Below are 23,821 nucleotides of genomic sequence, written 5' to 3' on the forward strand. Positions count from 1 at the left end.
TTATTATATTGTATTATAGACACTTGATTTTTTTCCTTTTGCATTTAAAAAAAATTTTTTTTTTTATACAGCAGGTTCTTCTTAGTCATCCATTTTATACACATCAGTGTATACATGTCAATCCCTTTCTCCCAATTCATCACAGCGCCACCCCCACCCCCCACCCCTTTCCCTTGGTGTCCATACGTTTGTTCTCTACATCTGTGTTTCAGTTTCTGCCCTGCAGAAATTGATCTTTTACTCACTTGCAAATAAAATACAAGCACATTTATGTGGGGTTAATATAGATAACTAATCTATGTTAATATTATATAATTTTACAACATTGATATGACAGTGTCTGAGAGGGTAAAAATGGTTTTCTTTCCTATGTTCCTTGTTTTATATTTCCTTAGCCTGGAAGACTTATTTTAACTTATTTTCAGAAAAAAGCTCTTTGATACCTGATATAAAATGTAGTATTTTTTTCCTTTAACTAGTGAACTTTACTAAAAGATGCTTACAATATATTGACCCATAAGATACCTTAAAAATAAGAGTGAGGATTTTGTTTTAAGTCTCATATGGAATCCTGGTTGTATTTTGCAGTATAAGAAACCTTCATTTAGTTTATAGACTTATTTTTGAGTGATTCTGGAACATTTTATTTCATTTTGACCTTTGAAACAATAATAGTAATAATAATGTCCAGATTTCCTTCTTCATTCATTCTAGGCACGTTAAAATGGCAATGATGAATGAGTAAAATTTATATTCTTCCCCATACTTGAAGGTTTGTTTCATTTTGCTTTGGTATGCAAGTCGTGTTGCCCTGAATATAGGGTGATACTGATAAGTTACAGCTTTAGATAGTTCTTTTCATTTATGTTTGACGCCTTTTGTAGTTGTAAAGATCAACATAATTATTTTTAAGTAATTAATTGTTTGATTTTACTCAAAAGTTAATAGTAGCAAGTAGGTAATTGTTACTTTTCCCCAAACAAGGTAGTATATAGCAGGTTTACTGACACCTAGAAAATATTGGAAAAGGGGAGGGAGAGAAATGATTCTGAGATAGCTAAGGAAAACTTAGTGTTTGGAATTATTTTCTAAAGTAATAAGTTGCTTTTTCAGAAACTAAAGTCATAATTAAAATTTCCCTTTAAGTTTAGGAAGTTTCTTTGCTTTAAATTTTTTTTAATTTTATTGTTTTATATTTTTTATGCATAGGACTAAAAGTTGATGCTTTTAACATTCATCTAGCTTTTACTTTTATGAGGAAGACACAGCATGATGCTTTACTTATATTAGTGTTTTGAATCTTTGGCTTCTATAATCATCTGTTGAGTTAGATGCTGTTATCCCATTTTTCCACCTAGTAATCTGAGGCAGAAACACTGTAACTTGCCCAAGGCTAGTGGTGGGTGCCAGTAAGTGGGTGCTCCAGGATTTGTAATCTTGCCTCGTCTACCTCCAAAGCTACTACTTCATTCTGCTTCTGTCTTGGACTGGAACATGAAACTGGAGGAGTGACGTTTTGTTCCTTTTTTTTTTTTTTTAACCTCATTCCTGCAATCTTTGATAATGAATAGTAGCTGTGGAAATTAAATCATGTGCTTTTCTAATTCCTAAGAGAGATTAATATTCAATTCCATTGGGGCTTTGGGTGAAGCATTAAATCTACTTGATCAACCCCAATATCTATATAGAATTAACATTTAAGGCAAAGTTTAAGCAGAATTATGAAATTTTTGGTTAGAATGGAGTATCTAAAAACACTTATTAAGAAACTGGTGGGTCAAATCCAAAATGTCAAAGATTGTAATTTGCAAAGTAACCAGAAATGCTTCTAGCCATGTCCTTCTGGGACGAGTGAAGCTATCATGCTTGACATGCAGAGTTGGCTTCCTGTTGCTCCACAGTGACTCTGATGCCATTCCATATAACTTTTTATTTTTGTTCTGTTACTGTGCAGTGTAAATTTCAGAATTTTAGGCACCTATCTCATATAAACAGCAAATTACACTGACTTCATTAGTATTTAGAGTTTCAAATAGTTATAATAAGCAAAATTAGTATTGTTCAAACTAACTTAAATTTCATATGCATTATGAACATGATGCATGGTGGAGATTATTCCTCTGTCTTATATATGAGGAACCAATGCTCTGAGTGGCTTAGTAAGTTGTCTAGATCTTGTATCTAGTAATGTCAGAGCCTAGTAGAACTCAGTCTTGAGTTATTCCTCAGTGTGCACATTTCCAGTTATTCCATGTTTATTTCTCAGTCTGAGAGAAAATTGACATCTCAAAATGGTTAGTTTTTTTTATTTATTTTTAAAATTTTATTTATTTATTTACTTTTGGCTGTGTTCCGTCTTCATTTCTGTGTGAGGGCTTTCTCTAGTTGTGGCATGCGGGGGCCACTCTGCATCACAGTGCGCAGGCCTCTCACTATCGCGGCCTCTCTTGTTGCGGAGCACAGGCTCAGTAATTGTGGCTCACGGACCCAGGTGCTCCGTGGCATGTGGGATCTTCCCAGACCAGGCCTCGAACCCGTGTCCGCTGCATTGGCAGGCAGATTCTCAACCACTGCGCCACCAGGGAAGCCCTCAAAATGGTTATTAAGAATGCTTTATATTCATGATGTACATTATTTGGAAGTGAATTCAAGGGATTCAGACAGCCAAACAACAGTGCATCAAATTGTAGTCTGATGGAAGTGATTTCTTCTTGACCAGTCTCTAGTCTGAAGGGTTTTGTGTGCTGAGTGAACTAATTAGACTTTGCTCTTTTGAGAGAAGAGCTTGTTATGGATATACAGATTGCATTCATCTTTTGAAAACCTTCTTGGAAGGTTTTGAAATTTTTAACCTTCATTTTATTTCAGGTAGATTTCCCCCAAATTAACTCATATCTCACTATTCTATTCAGTGTGATTATGTTCACATAATTTCTCAGGATAAGAAGTGAAGATTTCAATTGTTTATGTTGCAAGGGAATTGGTAAAACAGACTTCTGGGAAGTTCCTGCCTTTCTTTGCCTGTATCATGTATTTCAGATGCACAAAGAAAAGTTACTCAAGGAACTGAAGATCTGAGTGAATTTGGTAATATTGTGATAGGATGGCATAGGTGTTGAAACTACCTAAAAACTTTCTTGTTAATGACCTTAAGACCATTTATGGCATGAGTTGCTTGTCTTTAGATTTCAGTAATATACCAAAAAATGGGTAAAATGTAAAGTAAATACAAATAATTTCCAAAAGCTCATAACATTTCGATTTTGGTCATTGATGCCTATGAAGCCTAAAGAAATTGCACACTCTCATGTCTTTCTCTTCTCGCAAGTTGCAACAGGAACTTCTAGCCATAAAACAGCAACAAGAACTGCTAGAAAAGGAGCAGAAACTGGAGCAGCAGAGGCAAGAACAGGAAGTAGAGAGGCATCGCAGAGAACAGCAGCTTCCTCCTCTCAGAGGCAAAGATAGAGGACGAGAAAGTAAGAGGCACCAGGGTAAAAGATGGATCTCTTCCCTCATCTTTAGCTGATGGTCATTCAGAAAGGAGCCTGATAAAGAGTGGAATTAAACTTGTCAAAATTGTCTGTGTTTAAGTAAAAGAAAACATTATGGACCCAAATGTAAAGCTTTGACATTCACATATCAGCTCTCTGCATTCAGTCTACAAGCATCTCCAGAAGTAAACAGCAGTTTTGGCAAAGATGCTAATTTCTGTTGTTTTGAGCCTTAAAAATAATGTTATACTAAGGCAATATAGCTATGCCATTGTGTTTAATAATAATCTTACTTCCACATTACTCCACCATACCTCATACCTTCCTCCTGCTCAAGTAATAATTGCTCTTTCATAAGTCAAGGCTTGTCTCATTTAGTTTTCAAGTACCCAAACTTTGAGAAGATTTAAGGTAGAACTTTTTTTTTTCTTAAAGCAACTATCCACAAGAGGGAGACAGATCCAAATAATTCCCCTGTATGAGGTCAGTTCAAAATCAGGTCGTTGCAAGGTTTAAAATGTGATGACTTAAACTGGAATTGTCAGCAATATTTATTTGTTTAATGCTCAAAAGTGCTTTTTTAAAAAGTTTTTCAAGCTAGCAATTCAGAAGAGCTCATTTTAATTTGCTTAATCACTTATATGGTCCCCCAAGATTCTTGACTTTTAAAAAGCAGTGTTCTGTTCCTCAGCAGTATTTTTTAAAGCTTAGGAAAAAATTAGTATTAATTCTGGGAATCCCCTTTCTGCAAAAGCAATTAAAGAAATCATCGAAGGTCTTTTGAAAATTGGCAGTTGAAGCAGTAGTTACAAAATATTACTATGTCATTTTCTAAAGCCTGTTTAGACTCTGGTTTCTTCTTTTAATAGGAAAACTTCATATGCTGTGACGAGTGGTGTTACTTCTTAATTTTTGCTAAATATTCCAGAGGCTTGAAAGGACAGAACCGCAAATCACCATCTGTTTCTGTATGTGTGTGTTTCAGGGGCAGTGGCAAGTACAGAAGTAAAGCAGAAGCTTCAAGAATTCCTGTTGAGTAAATCAGCAACAAAAGACACTCCAACTAATGGAAAAAATCATTCCGTGAGCCGCCATCCCAAGCTCTGGTACACGTATGTTCAGTGTTTGGCTTTTTTCATTCCCAGGGGTGAGGATCACAGGTTCTCAATTCAGCCAACCTGGGCACAAATCCCTGGCCTGCCAAGTTCTCAGCTATAGGGCTGTGGGCAAGCTCCTCAAATTCTCCAAGGCTCAGGTTTTTATTCTGTAAAAAGAGGATGATAATAGTACCTGCCCTCTAGGATTTCTGGGAAGGTCCTGTGAAACAATGTGGTTAAGTATATAACAGAGACCAGCTCTTAAATAAATGTTAGCAAGTATCATCTTGAGGGCCAGAAAGTATTATACATGTTCTTTGCCAAATGAATAACTGACAAATGTAGGGTGGGGCATATAAATTAATTCATATTTTGCATTTTTCTATTCTCAGATGGTGCATCTGATATCTTTACAATAATTTCTGAAGATTTGGCTGGTTGAGATTTTATTTTACTTGGCTTGAAATAAAGTGGAGATCTGAATTATTTTTAAAAGTCCAGAAGATTTTTGACTTAATTAAAAAAAAAAAGAAAGAAAGAAAAGTAACTGATATATCTAAGTCTTCAGTGACTAGTTTACCCGTGCCCACCTCATCTCATTTCTTCGCACCCTGTAAAATGAGAGTAGATTGGCTTTTAACACACACGCTGACAGCGTAACATACCGCGGTATTATAGTTTTTTAGGCAACCATCTTTCTCCAAGTCTAGTAAAGAGATACTGTGTAACACAATTCTTTCTTCTGTAAAGTATGAAGGAGGTGATTATATATATACATATATATATATATATATGTATCGGCCTCTCTTGTTGCAGAGCACAGGCTCCAGACTCACAGGCTCAGTAGTTGTGGCTCACGGGCCTAGTTGCTCCGTGGCATGTGGGATCCTCCCAGACCAGGGCTCGAACCCGTATCCCCTGAATTAGCAGGCAGATTCTCAACCACTGCGCCACCAGGGAAGCCCCGGAGGTGATATTTTTAAAAAATCAGGAGAAGAACTGATAGGCAAAACATATTTGGATAATAGACTAATAGATCATGGTTTCATCTCTCTCGTATTTAAAAAATATGTTTAGGATTTTACACTTACATATTTTTTAATCACATCATAAGGATAAGGGAGTAAAAACTTGATTATTTGATACTCTGTTACATTGACATTTCAAGCATGCCAGGAGTTCTATTTAAAGAGTTATTGTTCTTATAATTCTATCTTATAAAGTATCTTCCCTTCTCTGCATCCAAAAAAAAAAGATGAGGCAGATTCCAGAATGCTATATAAATATTTTTTAATGGTTTACGTAATTTCTACCATGCATGTCAATTGACTTGAGAAACCAATCCCCAAAGAAAATCTTCACGTGTTCAATCAACATCAAAAAGTATTGAAAATGAAATTCTGTTTTATTACCTAAAATTACATACATAATTTATAACTAACTCATGTTCCTTCTAAGTTAAAACCTGTTTTAAGAAAAGATAATACCTTTTTTTTTTTCCTTAAGTGGAAACAACTACATGCAAACAACTTGTCAGCTGAAAATTCTTTAGCTGTTCCCTTGGGTATATTCGACATGGCTCTCAAATGTTACTTAGGAATCCTTTTTTTTGTACTGAACTGAACTTCAGTAGGGTCCAACTCCTGGAGAGCCATAAGTCATTAATTTATGAAATCTGAACTTAATACTTTTTGCCAGTTATGGCTAGATAAAATATCCTTACACCAGATAATTCTTGAGAATGTTGATTCAAATAAATAATATTGGTAGAATCATCATGGTGGTGATACTATGCCCTATCTGTGTTTTCTCCATTTATTATGATTTTAGATGTTTATATCCGCTGGGTAATCTATGTTCAGTCCTAAGCTATTCTCCAGTAGCACAATTGCATCTCTTTTACTGTATTAATGCAGGAAAGACAAAAGATTTTAAAAGGTCAGGTTCATATTGAAGAAGAATGTGTCTCCAGTCTTTACCTTGAAACTGCTATAGAAGTTTGGAGACCTGAGGCTATTCGCACAGTACTGTCTCTCCAGTAGAAAGGCACCCTCATGTGCTCTCATGTATTACCTAGCAGTTTTTTTTAAATGAAGTCCTTCTGTATGTTTACTTTTACCTTGGTTGTTCTACATTGTTGACTAAAAAGGATTCGGGTGATGACTTTTCCACTAATATGACTCTTAAGGAAACATACACAATAATCTCAGATGTCAAATCTCACGCTCTGGGTAAATTCTCTCCTTTAGTGAAGCAAACTTTTCTATGTGACTGTGTGACCAAACACACAGTGGGCATTCTTGGGCATCCTGCATCATTCCATAACATACTGCTAAATTGAACTTGGTTACATGAGGCTGTGGTTTGTACACACTAAAAAGAAAGAACATAAACACAGCTGAGACACGTGTTACAGCATGTGCAACCGATTATTGCTGACCAATGTGCAGTAAAAACTCAAGGGGAAATGGTGAACCCTCTTTTTCTTTTGTAGGGCTGCCCACCACACGTCATTGGATCAAAGCTCTCCACCCCTGAGTGGAACGTCTCCATCCTACAAATACACATTACCAGGAGCGCAAGATGCAAAGGATGATTTCCCTCTTCGAAAAACTGGTAAGTCAGTTCCACAAGAAGACTCCACTTGCTCTTCCATGACCTTCCTGCAGCTTTATTTTGCCATACCTCTAGGGGAGCGTCAAAGGATTTGAATCATAGCTGTCAGCCTCTCTCCACCTCTGCCCTCAGCATAAGCAGACGCGCGCACACACACTCCTATTTCTATATCAGTTCATTCAGTATATTATCAAAGTAGCTTTTTTAATTTAAAGGTTAGTCACATTTGGGTTTTAGACAATAGCAATAAAGAGAAGAATTAAAGAAAATAGAAATTTGATTTCTCAGAAAATTTAAATCTTCTCTGTTAATGAGGATCTCTGTAATTTCCTCCATTTCTCTGATTTTCTGTTGAGCCTCAGCCATTTACTACAAAAATGGAAATAATCTTTTCCTCCCACTTTTAAAAACCTTAAATTTTAATTGTTTACTAAAACAGATAAGGCCACGGCTAGATCCTGAGTAAGTGACTTGCCTAGTGTCTCACAGATTATAGGAGAACTCATGGTGAAGCTTTATAGCTAATAATCTCATGTAATTGTATTAAAATTTGCTTAGGGGAACTGGGACAATGAATCTGTAATAAATTTGGAATTTAGTAAACAGCTCTATGGCTTTACAGTCTGTGTTTGTTTTCCCATATTCCTTTTTAGCCCTCTGGTATGTGCATATTTAATGTGTTACATTCTTACCTCTATAATAAATATATTTAAATTTTAGCTAGGTAGAAGCATAAATAGCAGTTGTGTACATTATGTTCTAAATCTTTTGAGATTTTCTAAATATAGTTCTTTAGAGGAAGTTGTAAATTAAAAAAATTTTTATAACCACAATTGATGTGAAAAGATATTCAGATCAGAGAGTTTGGCCCATTGTATTTTACTCAGATCTACTTGAAGAACTATAGATCTGTGTAATTTGTATATAAAATCTACAGAGTGAAAATTATTTCCAATAATTATATTCATTTTCCCAAGCAATTTTGAATAATTAAAATGGATATAGATTGTAAAAACACGTGCTGAGGCTATTTTCTGTCTTATACTTTACTTCTAGCATAATGAAGATTTAAAAATAAAATCAATCATGAGTAAGAATTTATTCTATCATCTAGCCTGTATTGTACCAGGCACTGAGGAAGGATGGCCAAGTATTGTAAAGCAGTTTGTGCCTTTTTATTTTAATAGCCGAAAGATGTTCACATTTCTACTATAAGATATCAGATATAGTAAAATACTTCAGTGGAAGGCTATGCAAAGGAGAGTGAGTTTTATGTATTGCATGAGAATTTCACACTCTTATCTACAAATCAGATTTTCTTGCATATAAATAAACTTCTCTGGGATAAAAGGAACAAAGCAAAGAGTGAGCCTCCACATATTTCTAAAACATGGCATATAGTTTATGAAAATTGATCCATAAAGGACATGGATTTTAGAATGTGGGTACTTTGATCTGCAGCCTTGACATTTAGTTGCACCAATGGCATGTGTAGGAACTATTGACAGAGATTATGTGAATATTGCCCCAGGTCTTAGGGCAGTGACTGGCATTCAAGAGCCTAAGGAGTCACTAAAAGGAAAGAAAACACAAGTCCCCTTATGGCAGGAGGTTACTGATGAGTGATACAGTTACATTTAGGGAGAAAGACTTCTACCCTGCTGTGCACATAGCCTTTGAATATATTCTTACCACTGGGAGGTTGAAAACTGACTGCAGAAGTGACACTGAGTTTGAAAAGTAGTGGCATTTGGAACCAGTAAGCATCCAGAAAGCAAATTTGATCTTTTTCAATACTTAAGTACTAAAACCCCATACTTTTGTGTCCCACTGTTTCCCTGAGAACGGCTTAGGATTTTTGCTCTGAAGAATGAATAGCAAGCTGTTAATTTATTCTTGTAGAATTTCTCAGTCCACAACACAATTCAAAGAGAAATCCTGCTTATTATATACCTTACAAAATTTAATTCAAATCTGTACTAATATGAAACTCATCTTCTTTATCTCTTTATGTGATATGTAGTAATAGTGAAAAGGTACAGCCCTTGTCTTTTCTAGTGGTATATTTTCTGTATTTGCCCATTACGTTAAATTTCTTCCCTTTATATCGAATATCTGATATTTATGAAGTGTCAGGCTGCTGATCTGTAAAACCAAACATTTTCAAGCATTGTACCAATAAAGTTCTTGAACAGCCATTAATACTTCTATATCTCTATAGGGGTTTCAAAATATTCCTTAATTCAATTCCTATTGTCTAAGAAAAGTATGATATAATTAAATACAGATGTTTTCTACACATCTAAATACTTAGAGATACCCCTCTTTAATTACAAATAGGCAAAACTCTTCCAACTTTTATAAATATAATCCATTTGGTATATTTCCAGTGCACTTTGAGAAAGTTTAGGTGTATATTTGCACTAAATAGAAGAGCACTGAAATATAGTCAAATAATTTTTACTTCAGCATTTGTTGTATTTTAGTGACTCAATAGTTATTACAAAAAAGTAAACAATAAAATACTATCATAGTTAAACTTATGTGATGATTAGGGAAACTGTATAAGATAATTTTCAAGTAAAGCTTTATCATATTAAATGAAATCTAGAGGAGTGGCGTTGATCATATAGTATAAATACCAGTACAGCCGTAATAGAGTGTAGCTTTTCTATTGGGCCCTGATTATCACTCTCTGAGGTCTACTTGAATTTCATTGAATTCAATCTTAGATTTAAAAGAAGTTTTTAAGTGGATTCTATCTTTTGATCTGCATATAATACTAAATACTTTCAATTTCTTTTTAACCTATGTCAGTACTGAATTGCCAATATGCATTAGCAAGATTTACGGGAGTAAAGCTGGAACCAAAGTAAGAAAAGTTCTAATGACCTTAAAATGATTAAAGTGGCCCCCAGGGGTGTTCACTAAGCAGTGAGCAGAATTTAGAACCTCTCTTGACCTCTTAGGACTCAGACAGTGACAGCCTAGGAACAGTCAACCATAGAAGTCTCATTTGCCTGCAGAAATCTGACCTTTGTCATGCAAAGTGGACCTTTACTTCCTTCCCCTAAGGAGAATCATAGTTGCTCATAGCATTTGGGCTTTTTGGAAACCTCAGAATAATATGAATAGTTAGCTCTAATCAGGCCCATTCCGAATTCATGTTTCTTTTAAATGTAAGAGTTGAGAGTCTTTTGCTCCTTTCATAACAATGAATGAACGTCAAAGGCTTTCATAATTGGTTCTGAAGTTAAGAATAAAATAATTTTTTAAATTTTTATATTTATTGCCCACATTTAAAGTAGCACTTCCTTTTAGAATTACCCTCTGTGATTGCTTGTGTTCCATAACACAAGAATTTGTTGATTCTGAAATTTGGATTATTTTACTGAACTTTAGGTTTTGAAACGCTGCAAATTATATCATGCTGTAGTAGGTGATTTTTTTTCTCTAATATAATGCTCTGTGGGACTGATAATAAACTATAAAATAGGGAAAGGAAGCTTCTGGGTCCGGGTACTTTTGAAATAGTACATATTTCTCACAAAGATGCTGCGTATGTGGTGACTTTGAACTGACCTCCAAAACCATTTGAATTGGATTCTGTTACAATGAGTGTGTGCATATGTTTCATAAAATATTATGGTAAAACGTTCTAGAGGTTTTATGCTCCATTGTATTATTGGGGTCTTACCCAGTGATCTTTGCCTTTCTTTGATTGTTACAGTCTTTCCATTTAATACTTCTGAACAAAGTGAGCTGGCTGGCTAGATTCACCTCTTAAAGAGCACAAACCATGTAAAGCTACAGCTTGGCTTGGGCTAATAGGACTGTTCCCACCCCACTGAAATATTCATTTTAATGGTCAGCAGCACTAGAATAGGACTCAAAGATGGAAGGGGTCCAAACGTAAGTTAAAGTTTTAGAAGGCCAATGTCATTTTCCACACTGAGTAATTGGAAGGAAGGCAGAGACAAGATATATAACTTTATACATCTCCCTCAGTATAGCAGTTAGAAGTTATGTTGTGATACCTTGGTGACCTTTTCAAGTTATTATAATCCAGAATTAGTACAAGGAGATTTTTAAACAATGTTTTAAAATCTCTTTTGCTCTCTCTCTCTGTCTGTCTGTCTCTCTCTCTCTAGCTCTGTGTCTTTCTCATAATACACAATCACACATGCATGTGTACACATGGACATGCACACACATTTCTGCACAGATAGCACTAAGATAGCACTTAACGTTTATAAAAATATTCACTCAGAATCTTGTTCCAGATTGACCAAAACTGGAGTATTTTTATATATCTTAGTACTCGATCTTAGTTCCGTTGTAGTGGCTCTTCTTGCTTAAAATTATTGAAATGTAATCTTTGTGATAAGTCTTACACTAGTTTTCCCAGAGTTGAGAAGCAATGTGGCACAGTAACACAGGCTTTGAATCTACCTACCAGCTTGAAATCTGGATCCTCAATCTTGGGAAATTTACTTAACCTCTTTAGGTTGTGATTCTCTCATCTGTAAAATGGGAATAATTTTTGTACTTGGTTCATACAGTTATTTTGAGGATTCAGTTAAGTAATGCATGTCATGCACTTAGGATCATACCTAGGACTTAGGAAGGGCTTAGTAAATCTTAACTTTGCGTTTCTAGTTGATAAGGAATTGAGTTTCATTTATTTTCATCAGTGAAAACTGAATTGCTTATTGTTGTGGAAAGTCTTTTCAAGGACTTGTATTCTGCCACCTTATTGATAAAATGAGAAAACTGAGGAACAAGTGATAAACATTTTCACTTTAAGCTATCTGCCACTTGCAATGCTAATCTCAAGATGGGAATAAAGGGCTTTGTTAATTTTGCATATTTGCTGGCATTTGGGAGCATAGTATGGTGTCAAAAAGTAGCAGCAGATTTGTTTCTTTCCTTCACTATAGGAGGAGCTCTTATTAATGCTCCGTCCTCACTAGAGCCAAACAGAGTTTTAATTTCTGCCATTGGCTTCATTTAAAAATCAATAGACTTTTATTTTTAGAACAGTTTTAGATTTACAGAAAAATTGACCCATATTACAGACGGTTCCCATTTTACTCTTCCCTCTCTCCTGTAGTCTCTGCTCTTGTTAACATCTTGCATTAGTGTGGTACATTTGGTACAATTAATGAATGACTATCAATACATTATTATGAATGTAACCCATAATTTACATTAAGGTTTACTCTTTGTGTTGTAACGTTCTATTGATTTTGACAAATGTATATGTCATACCATGTACCCACCATTACAATATAATGCAGAATATTTTCATTGCCCTAAAAATCCTCTGTGCTCCATCTGTGCATCCTCCTTCCATCAACCCCTGGTAACCACTTGTATTTTTACTGTCTCTATGGATTTGCCTTCTGCAGAATGTCATATATTTGGAATCATATAGTATGTAGCCTTTTCAGACTAGCCTCTTTCACTTGGCACTATGCATTTAAGCTCCCTCCATGTTTTTCTGTGGCTTGAAAGCCCTTTTTAGCACTAAATAATACTGCATTATATGGGAGAGGCCACAGCTTGTTTAACCGTTTACCTATTGAAAGGTATCTTGGTTCCTTCCAAGTTTTGACAATCATGAATAAAGTGGCCCTAAACATTCACATGGAGGTTTTTGTGTGGATGTAGGTTTTCACCTCAATTAGGTAAAAGCCTAGGAGTGCAATATCTGGATTTTATGGTGAGACTATGTTAAGTTTTGTAAGACACTGCCAAGCTGTCTTCCAAAGTGGCTGTACTATTTTGCATGCCCACCAGCAGTGGATCAGAGTTCCTGTTGCTCCACATTCTCGCCAGCACTTGGTATTTTCAGTTTAGTGTTCTGGATTTTAACCATTCTAGTAAGTATATAATGGTTTCTCATAATGGTTTTAATTTGTAATTTCCCAGTGTTAGCATGGTATATCTTTCTTCATCCCTTTACTTTTAATCTGTGTCTTTATATTTTAAGTGGTTTTGTCATAGACAACATATAGTTGTATCTTTTTTTTCTTAATCCACTTTGACAGTCTCTTTTAATTAGTGTATTAGAACAGTCACATTTAAAGTGGTAATGGATATAGTTAGGTCAATGTCTACCATGTTTGTAACTGTTTTCTCATCATTGTACTTACTCTTTTTTTTTTTTTAATCTTCCCTTCTTTTTCTGCCTTCTCTGGTTTTAACTGAGCATTGTATATGATTCCATGTTCTCTACTGTCTTAGCATACCAGTTGTACCGCTTTTTAAAAAATTTCTGTGGTGGTTTCCTTAGAGTTTGAAGTGCACATTTGTAACAAATCTATACCCACTTTCAAATCACACTCTACTGCTTAATGGGTATAGGTACTTTATAACAGAGTATTCCCAATTCCTCTCTTCCATCTTTTATAATTTTGCTGTCATTAACTTCACTTTCCCATAGTGATATTCTTATTTCGAATAGTCAATTAGTCAATTAAAAATAAGAAAAATAAAACATTTCATTTTACCTTCATTTATTTCTTCCTTTATACAGCTCTGAGTTTCTGATTTATATCCTTTTTTTCTTGCTAAAGAACTTTTTTTTTTTTTTTTTTTGTGGTATGCGGGCCTCCCTCTGCTGTGGCCTCTCCCGTTGCGGAGGACAGGCTCCGGACGCGCAGGCTCAGCGGCCATGGCTCATGGGCCCAGCCGCTCCGCGGCATGTGGGATCCTCCCAGACCGGGGCGCAAACCCGGTTCCCCTGCATCGGCAGGCGGACGCGCAACCGCTGTGCCACCAGGGAAGCCCTAAGAACTTTTTTTAAGATTACTTGCAAGGCAGGTCTACTGGCAACAAATTTCCTTAGTTTTTGTTTGTCTGAGAGTTATTTCTCCTTCATGTTTAACAGATAATTGCACTGAATACAGAATTCTAGGTTGCTGGGGTTATTTCTTGCAACACTTTAAACACTTCACTGGCTTCTTGCTTGCATGGTTTCTGACAAGAAATTTGCTTCAGTTCGTATCATTGTTACTCTATAGGCAAGATGCTTTCTCATATCTTCTGGTTTCTTTTAAGATATTCTTTGTCTTTGGTTTTCTGCTGTTTGAATATGATGTGCCCAGGTGTCCAGTTTTGGTATTTATCCTGTTTCATGTTCCCTGAGATTCCTGTATCTGTGGATTCCAGCCATTATTCAAATAGTCTTCTGCTTCATTCTTCCTTGTTATTCTGGGTTTCCCATTATGCAAGTGTTAACATCTTTTGTAACTGTCCCAGATTGGGGGGCATTTTGTTCTTTTTGTCATTCTTTTATTCTTTGCCCTTCAGCTTCAGGAGTTTCTGTTGACAGGTTTTCAAGGTCACTGGTTCTTTCCTCAGTCTTGTCCAGTCTATTAATGAGCCCATCAAAGACATTCTTCATTCTGTGCTTTTGATTTCAGGCATTTCCTTTTGGTACTTTCTTAGTGTTTCCACCTCTCTGCTTACAGTTACTCATGTGTTCTTGCATGGTGTCAACTTTTTCCATTAGAGCCCTTAACGTTTTACTCATAGTTATTTTGAGTTCTCTGTCTGACAATTCTGAAATCTTTGTCATAACTGAATCTAGTCTGACGCTTACTTTGTCTCTTCAGACTGTTTTCTCTTGCTTTTTAGCTTGCTTTCCAACTTTTTGTTGAAAGCTGGACATGGTATATTAGAAAACAGAGATTGATGGGTTAAGCTTGTGGTGTGAGATTTTATGTTAATGTGGCTGTGTTTAACATTTGCATAGATGTAGGTGCCAGAGGCTTTAGTTCCCTCTAGTTTCCTTCGTTACTGTTTGTTTGTTTTGTTTGTTTTTGTTTTTTTCTTCCCCTGTTTTGGGGTTTCCCTAAGAACTCCTTCATAAGCAGTGTCTTGCAACTCTTGCATTTGCAATCCACTGTTATTATACTGGAACCCTGTTAAAATGGTGGTAAGACATTGGGGAGGGACAGTGTTCTATAATCTTATAATTAAATCTCAGTTTTTTTTTTAGTGGAACCTGAGTTTGTGGTCTGTGACCTCCAGAGCTGTTTCTTAGCTTTTTTTTTTTTCAATCTTTCCCTTAATAACTGAGATAGGAAAGGTAGAAGACGCTGCTGTTGGCTAATTGCCCTACCCTCCAGGTCAAATAAAGTTCTGGTAAAATATTTTCCTTTGGAAGGCAGGTTTTGTTATGTAGAATGCTCTGGGTATATTTGAAAATTGTACTTTTCTCCTGGTGTATTTCAGAATGACTGCTTTTCTCTCCTTCTACACCTCTGCTCCCTACCATCACTTATACAGGAGGGGATTCTTCACTGAGAGAGCCTGGTTGGGTTCTTGTAAGTCAAACCTATGAATGTGTACAGTCCCCCCCACTGAGATTGGGCCCCTGGAATTTTTAACTCTCAAGCTAGTCCACACTCAGGCTCCAGCAACTTATCAAAATTAACATCTAAGTGTTCCTACCAGTTACTGGCTCCAGTGGCTTCTGTTCTCAGTAAGTTGATCTCAGCTGTGATTTTCAGTATTTTTCTGTCTCTCCAGATTTTGGAGTGGCGGTTTGCTCTGAGACCTCAATTCTCTGATGAATCTAAGAAAATCGCTTTGGTTTTTAATTTGCTCAGCTTTCTTCTTGTGAGGATGACAGTGAAGATTTCCAAGCTTTTTAGGTGTTGGAATTGATACCAAAAGTCAGCCATTGACTTTTAAACCGGTAAAATACTCTCAAAAAAATTTTAAAAACACAACTTTACAACTTATTGAAGGGACAGATTCATATTTAAGCAATATAATCCTTACCAATTAATTATAATCGATTTTTATAAGATTATAAGTCATCAGCGATTGACTCTCCTTCTGCTCAGGGTGATCATGACTAACAAATCCATGTGCTAAAAATACTATGACAGAGAGAGGATAGACTAAAATAATTTTAAATCACATTTTGGAAGGAAGGCAATACTTTGTGTTAAAGTCTTTGCCTAATGATTCATTCTATGGTGTTTTATTCTGTGCCCTCTTCTATATGTCCTCTTTCTCTTCTCCTTAATAGGAATCAAACACTGCATTGATTTTTGCTACTTTGAGAATAAGTTTGATGAAATATTGGGTTGGAACAGAGTATAAACTACTGTGTAAGCAAGATTTGGGAATTAGAAGGACTTTTTTCCCTGTGTTTTTCTTACTTTTCTCTTCATATCAAACACTAGAGGTTTGATGAGGTAACCACTTTTTGGCCCTCCAAAATTTAGAAAAATCAACTCCTTTTTAAAATAAGATTTAATTTTTTACATAGAAAAATTACTATTTAAAAGAAGGCTTTTTGATAGGTTTAATTATTTAGATTATGAAAAGTTAGCCATTTTCAACTACCATTATTTCATTGACACACATTTTTCTCCAGTTTTATTAAAATATACCTCACATACAGCACTGTATTAATTTAAGGTGTACAGCAGAATGATTTGACTTACTTGCTCATTTTTTAAACAAACATATCTGAATGGATCTAACGGATAATATTTTATAGTTTAACTAAACAAACATATCTGAATGGATCTAATGGATAATATTTTATAGTTTAACTAGCACTGCTTTTTACTTTTGCATTTTTTCCTTAGTGGTACATGAGGTGATTGTGCCTGTTACAATTGATAAATTACTATAGTAGAATTAAATGGTGTAGAGTAGTAAAAATCCTTGTGATAGAAAAAGAATACAAATTTATAACGTGATTTTTCACTTTAAAGCATAATAGAAATTAATGTTCCTAAGAATTTTTGATTCAAGAGTTAGATGTATGGTTATGTTAGAAACAAGGAACAAATGGTTTAAGTTTCACAGTTCGATAAAAGAGAAGCTGGTCTCACAGATTGTATATGTGTTATGTATGGTGACTAGTTGGAGCTAAGAGCAAGTGTCAGTTAGGAATTGTTTGATAATCAACCTTGTAAGAACTTTGAACATCTATTTGCTTACAGCGGAAACTAGTGTGAAAAAGCTAACAGAGCCTAGAAAAACAAAGCTTGGAAAGTAATCACATGGTTTGGAGTTAGATCTGGCTGAGAATTCCAGCATGGTGCTACCAGTTAGAGCTTTATGACTGCGGGCAAGTTACAGGACTTCTCTGAGCCTCAATTTTTAAAGTGTCAAGGATGGAAAATATTTGGCTTGCTGGATTATCATAAGCAGTAAAGATACTTCATGAACCTGCCCAGCACAGTGTCTGACATAGCAGAGTCTCTGTACATATTGCCAGTGCGAGTTACTGAGAAGAATGATGTGGCATTAGTAGTAGGAATTAGTAGTAGTAACCACATAGTATAATTGTAAAATAATTGGAATGGCAAAAGGAGTCTAGAGTTGTAGTCTTATGTCACTAATATATGACCTTGAATATATTACTTCATGATTTTGGATCTCAGATTTCTCAGTTAAATGACAGATTTGGACCAAATGATTCTTAATATTGTGTATAAGTCTAAAAAGGAACTATATCACCGTGTTTCATGAAGAGTAAGATAAGAAAACGTTAATGATTTGGAGAACATATAAATAAGAAATAAATGATGGTGCTTTGGCAGAATTGTACCTCAAATTCATTATAATTAACTGTAACAAAGTCTAATGACATATTTTTCACTCCCCATAAAATGGTCAATTAGAAACAGGCAGGACACTTTAGATAAGATTGGAATGAGAAATTGGCAAAAAATAATAATTAAGACTTCAAAAGCATTTAGCCATCTGTTGTATAATCATGAGAATGATTGAAAAATGACTCCTAATTTGTAATATTCACAGTTATATAACTTGAAAGACTGGGAAAATATTCTATGCAAATATATGCACTTATATCTCTAGATACATCTAATGAAATAAATTAGAAGATGAAAAAATAAATGATAAAATATTGGTGGTTATATTTTCTTTAAATTTTCAGCCCCCTGGTGAGCTACTTTGAAATGAAAGTGTCCTTTATGGTAAAGAAATCTGCTGGAAAACCATTATCTGTTTGCTCAAAAACCTTCTAAGTATTTAAGGTAGCACATAATAACAGTTTTACCCTTGCATGCTAGATTTTTCATCAAGTGACCTTAATTCACCCAGAGTTATCTCTATTTCTGTCTACCAATTTCTTCTTTTATAAAACTGTTTGCTTTTGAGCTTATATTTATTTTAATGTTTATACTGATCCTTCCATTCTTGACTACATATCCATATACAAGATAAATTCAAAAGTCATTTTTCACAAAACTTTCATTCTGACAGTTTCCTTATCCCTATTCACTTATTGCTGTAATTTTTGCTATAAAAGCTGGCAATCATATGTCAATTATTATGTATCATATTTCATCCTCTTGTTTTTATCTTGTTCTTCCCAATTGGAGGGGAAAAATGTCCTTGAAGAGAGTGTTTGTCACATCTTCATTCCTTGTCTGACAAACCACACTTTGTCTGGGCCTATTGGTGGGTATTAAAGAAATTAATCTGAGTAACAAAGGATTTTTGCCATAAGGAGCTCACAGTCCTCATAGTGAGAAGCATGTTGACTGACAATTAGTTTAATTTAGCTTTTGAACCACCTTACTTCTTAAGTAACTACTGTTTCATATTTCCACATTATAAACATTCTTGAGTGAAAGCAAAGATCCAAACCACCTGAAGAATGTAGATAAGGGAAGACATTGATATATTAGTTTTTTTAGTTTTAAGCTTTCAGTGTATTTAATTGGAATTATCTGTATTAATTTTATTATCACATTTTGAAGTAGGTAACACAAAAGAAATTCTCAGAGAGAATTTATTAGCCTGCTACAAGTGTACATATTTGGTTTTTTGTTTGTTTTATTTTTGGCTGTGTTGGGTTTTCGTTGCTGCGTGCGGGCTTTCTTTAGCTGTGGCGAGCGGGGGCTACTCTTCGTTGCGATGCGTAGGCTTCTCATTGCGGTGGCTTCTCTTGTTGCAGAGCACGAGCTCTTGGCATGAGGGCTTCAGTAGTTGTGGCACACGGGCTTCAGTAGTTGTGGCTCACGGGCTCTAGAGCACAGGCACAGTAGATGTGGCGCACGGGCTTAGTTGCCCCGCGGCATGTGGGATCTTCCTGGACCAGGGCTTGAACCTGCGTCCCCTGCATTGGCAGGCAGATTCTTAACCATTGTGCCACCAGGAAAGTCCCCATATGTGGTTTTTTGAAAAGAGAATAGACTAGTCCTGCTAAATAGATTATTCTGTAATAATGGAAAAAGTTCTCTGTCTGCACTGTCCAGTAGCCACTAGGCAAACATAGCCACTTGAAATTGAACACAGAATGTGGCTAGTGTGGCTGAGGAGATAAATTTTTCTTTGATAAATTTTAAATTTAAATGTAAATATTCACATGTAGCTAGCTAGTGACTATCATATAGCACACTACAGGTATAGACCAAGGCAGGCACACATGTGGCCTGAGTGTCACTACAAAATCCCTTCAGTGCCCAAGGCAGACATCCCAGTCACAGCAAACTCTTCCCTAGAAGTTTGGACGTAGACTTAGAAGCATTCTAAATCATATCACGCAAAAAAGATATAATGTCTGAGCAGAACTGTATTTTCAGGACTCAATTTTTAAGAAGGAAGAAACCAGTACAAAAAAAGCTTAGTTTAAAAAAAAGGAGAGGATTTGGAGGATTCACTTAACTGAATTTTCTTAGAGTCTAGGTGCTTAGATGATGTTAGTTCAATGTTTTCACATGTTGTTATTAGACATATGAGTTCCTCTCCTGCTTCTACTTGACTTTACATACAGTAATGTTCTCTCCTAATGGTGACAAGGATAACCCAGTACAGACCTAGGCTTACCTCTTCCCTGCTTGGAAAGAACAGCAAAAGCAAGCACTTTTCCCCAAAGTAATTCCTTTTTTTAAAAAAAATTGTTATTGAAGTGTAGTTGATTTACAATGTTGTGTTAATTTCTACTGTACAGCAAAGTGATTCAGTTACACATATATATACCTTCTTTTTCATATTCTTTTCCATTATGGTTTATCACAGGATATTGAATATGGTTCCCTGTGCTATACAGTAGGACCTTATTGTTTATCATTCTATATATAATAGTTTGCATCTGCTAATCCCAAACTCCCAATCCATCCCTTCTCCACCCCACTTCCCCCTTGGCAACCACAAGTCTGCTCTTATGTCTGTGAATCTGTTTCTGTTTCATGGATAAGTTCATTTGTGTAATATTTTAGATTCCACATATAAATAATATATGGTATTTGCCTTTCTCTTTCTGACGTAGTATGATTATCTTTAGGTCCCTCCACGTTGCTGCAGTTGGCGTTATCTCATTCTTTTCTAATGGCTGACTAGTATTCTACTGTGTGTGTGTGTGTGTATATATATACATATATACGTATATATATACATATATACGTATATATATGTACATATATATGTGTACATATATATATGTGTATATATATATATATACATACATATATACACACGTCTTCTTATCCATTCATCTGTTGATGGACATTTAGGTTGTGTCCATGTCTTGCTATTGTAATACTGATAATTCCCGGGACTAACTCACCTGAATAGCTTGGGTCATGTACCAGCCCTGAGTCAGTCTCTCTCAGAGACAGAGAAATTATACTGGGGAGAGCAGGTGGGGAGCCTGCCTCACTTGCCCACCCTGGAAGTTTGGATGGAGTTAACAGCAGCTCTCAGATGGCCTGGACTGAGAATGAACCTCTAACCAACATTCATCCTTCTAAAGTGCAGCTCTGATCCTATTAACTCCCTTCTTCAAATTTATGTGTGGATTTTCACAAATGCCTCAGTGCACTCTTCACATCTGGGATACCTACCTGTTCTTCAAAAGTCACTTTAAACACTGAAATTTATAGGAAGTTTTTTCCAAATCCTTTACCTTCCCTGCCCTGAAGCCCCGATGTTGAAATTTTTTACAGTTCATCTCCCTTAAAATGCTCTTGCTACCTATGCCCTGCATAAACACTGCCCTTCTATAATATATTATTGTAATAGTTAAATTTAACTCCAATAAAAATATTTTTTTAAAAATTGCTTAATTTCTAAAAAAAAAAGTTAAATTTATATGGTAGCAATAGTAATATTGGTTTCATGTGCTAGATACCATTTTAAGTATCTTATCTATATATCATACTGGTTTCCATACAATAACTCTTGGAATACATCTTATTATTTCTCACCAGTTTTATAGACAAGGGAACAATCACAGAGAGGTTAGTAATTTTCCTCAGTTCTCATTTTATTTATATGAGCAGGAAGTGCAGTGCCAGGCTCAAAGAAAGGAAGTTTTATTTCAGAACCTGGTCCTTCAGCCCCTGTGTTTTGTACATAAATAAGTGGTATCTAGTATCATTGAAAAAGGCAGTTTTGCTAAAGTTAAAACACCACGTTGATTCATCTTAATGTAGTGAATTATAACAATTTAGACTGTACCATTTATAATTTAACTTCAGTCCAATGATGAATAACGTTCCAAATATTTTAGAAATAATACGTTTTGATTATTCTTCATAATTTCAACTACTAAGGCATTTTTCATTAAAAGCAAATTATTTAAAACCACAAATTGATGTGTTCTTTCTGCATCTAAATATTTAAACATTTTTAAAAGATAAACTATTCCAGAAGTTAAATATCATTTTAAGTTGGATCTTCCAAATGTTTTTGCCACAAATACAAGAGCTAATTTATTGATCAATGACAGAATTGTGAGAAACTGAAAATATAAAGTTAGTACCAAAATATGATACTTTGCAGTCACTATACAAGAAAATAATATCTGCTAGATTTCTTTAAGGGAATAGATAAGCTTGTGGATATAGATGAACTAATAGACATTAATTTATATGAATTTGAATATTCCACATAGAGGCAATTTTACTTTTTAAACTTTTTAAACTTTTAAATGTTATTCATTTATAATATAGTTATAAGAAAAAAGATATGAAGAATATTTTTCCAGCTTTTAAAATGTTTCTTAAAGACATATCCATTATATTTTCCATTACCATTACATATATATGTAAAATAACCTTCCTTTGGATTTATTACTAGGATCATGTTTGTGTTTCTTGAAGAATTAATATACTTACTGCAAGTATATAATTCTTTGTACTTTTCCTTTTGCTCTGACTGTCAGAAACTAAGCTATTCAACTTGTTCAGTTGAAGTAGATTTATTCACAGTTCTCTCATGTTGGACATTTAAAGTATTCCCAGTACTATTGGAAATAATTTTGCCGTTAACGTTATACAAGTTCTTCTTTGGGCAAATTGATTATTATCTCTACGGGATAGATTTCTAACAGTATATTTTCTGATTCAAACTCTTATCTGATCTCAGGTGGCCTCAGCCTGTTGAAGCAGGGTTTCAGTTCCCATCCAGTGGCTGAGGTCGGGTTGCAGCAGTGAGACCACCGAATCCTAGCCACTAGACCAGTGGTCAGTGACAAGGCCCTGGCCCTATGGCTTTGCAGAAACGAATTCCCACAAAGACAGAAAGGAGTGAAACAAGTAAAGTATTTATTAGGAGAAAAGAGTACAGTACATGTGGATAGATACATGGCAGGATCAGAGAGAGAGCGTCGTGCCCTTGTGGCAATTTGAATCACTTTTATGGGGCATTTCTTCTAGGTTTCCTTTGACCGATCATTTTGATTTGCCTGGTTCAGAGTCCATATCTGGTGTATCTCAGGATCTTTCCATGTGTGTGCGCATCTCTTAGCCAAGATGGATTCTACCAAAGAGGCCTAGATAGGTTTGGCCACTTGGTATCACTCCCGTTTTGACTTCCAAGGAGGCTTTCTGCACATGTGTAGTCGGGAAGGCCTCCTGACTTCGAGAATGAGGAATATGTGGTCTCTTATCTTCTATGTGGGCAAGGCCCAGCCTCCTCTCTGAATTGTTCTGTTATTCCCGTCTTGGAATATCGGTCCACAGGAACGAACTGAAACTATTTGCCCTGAGGGCCCATCTGTCTCCTGCCTCAAATCTACTAAATAAGATTTGTTTAACCTCCCACCCCTAACTACAGTGAATGAAAATGTCTATATCCCTGGACCCTAAGCTATCCTGAGTGACATTATTTTTTTTAATTGCCTGTTTAATGTATACCATTTATTGAGAGCATCTTAAAATTCCTTTAACAGTGGCATAACATAAATAAGTTACAAGATTGCCATTGCAGTTGTAGCAGAAACAGGGAAAAAATCTGAAATAATGGGCATATATGACATTTCTTGAGTGGACAAATGTTAACAGAGAAATGTTCCTAATTGTGGAATTCACAGATTTTATAATTTGTAACCGTATAAAATTTATACTTAACTCTAGAAATGTTTTCTCTGTTGCTTTTATAGCTCAGTATGATGCTTTTTAAAAATTCAGATGACATATTAAACTAATTTCTGCCTTCAAGATAAGTAGTCTAGGGCTTCCCTGGTGGCGCATGGGTTGAGAGTCTGCCTGCTGATGCAGGGGACACGGGTTCATGCCCCGGTCCAGGAAGATCCCACATGCCGCGGAGCGGCTAGGCCCGTGAGCCATGGCCGCTGAGCCTGTGCGTCTGGAGCCTGTGCTC

General features: G+C 35.5%; 1 protein-coding gene across 22 annotated transcripts in view; it reads left to right on the forward strand.

The window, feature by feature from the left end:
• The window catches only part of HDAC9 (histone deacetylase 9), a 604,670-nt gene that overhangs the window by 96,142 nt on the left and 484,707 nt on the right, over window positions 1-23,821 (forward strand). For 8 of the 22 annotated variants that reach the window (XM_028490082.2, XM_055085027.1, XM_055085034.1 and 5 more), the window contains exons 4-6: window positions 3,329-3,494; window positions 4,480-4,606; window positions 7,086-7,207. In XM_028490082.2, coding sequence (XP_028345883.1) covers window positions 3,329-3,494; window positions 4,480-4,606; window positions 7,086-7,207 — 415 coding nt within the window. The remainder of the gene's footprint in view (window positions 1-3,328; window positions 3,495-4,479; window positions 4,607-7,085; window positions 7,208-23,821) is intronic. The other 14 variants (XM_055085031.1, XM_055085035.1, XM_055085038.1 and 11 more) reach the window with 6 other exon arrangements.

The sequence above is a fragment of the Physeter macrocephalus genome, chromosome 5 (genome assembly GCF_002837175.3).
Source record: "Physeter macrocephalus isolate SW-GA chromosome 5, ASM283717v5, whole genome shotgun sequence".
In the NCBI taxonomy this organism is placed as follows: domain Eukaryota; kingdom Metazoa; phylum Chordata; class Mammalia; order Artiodactyla; family Physeteridae; genus Physeter; species Physeter macrocephalus.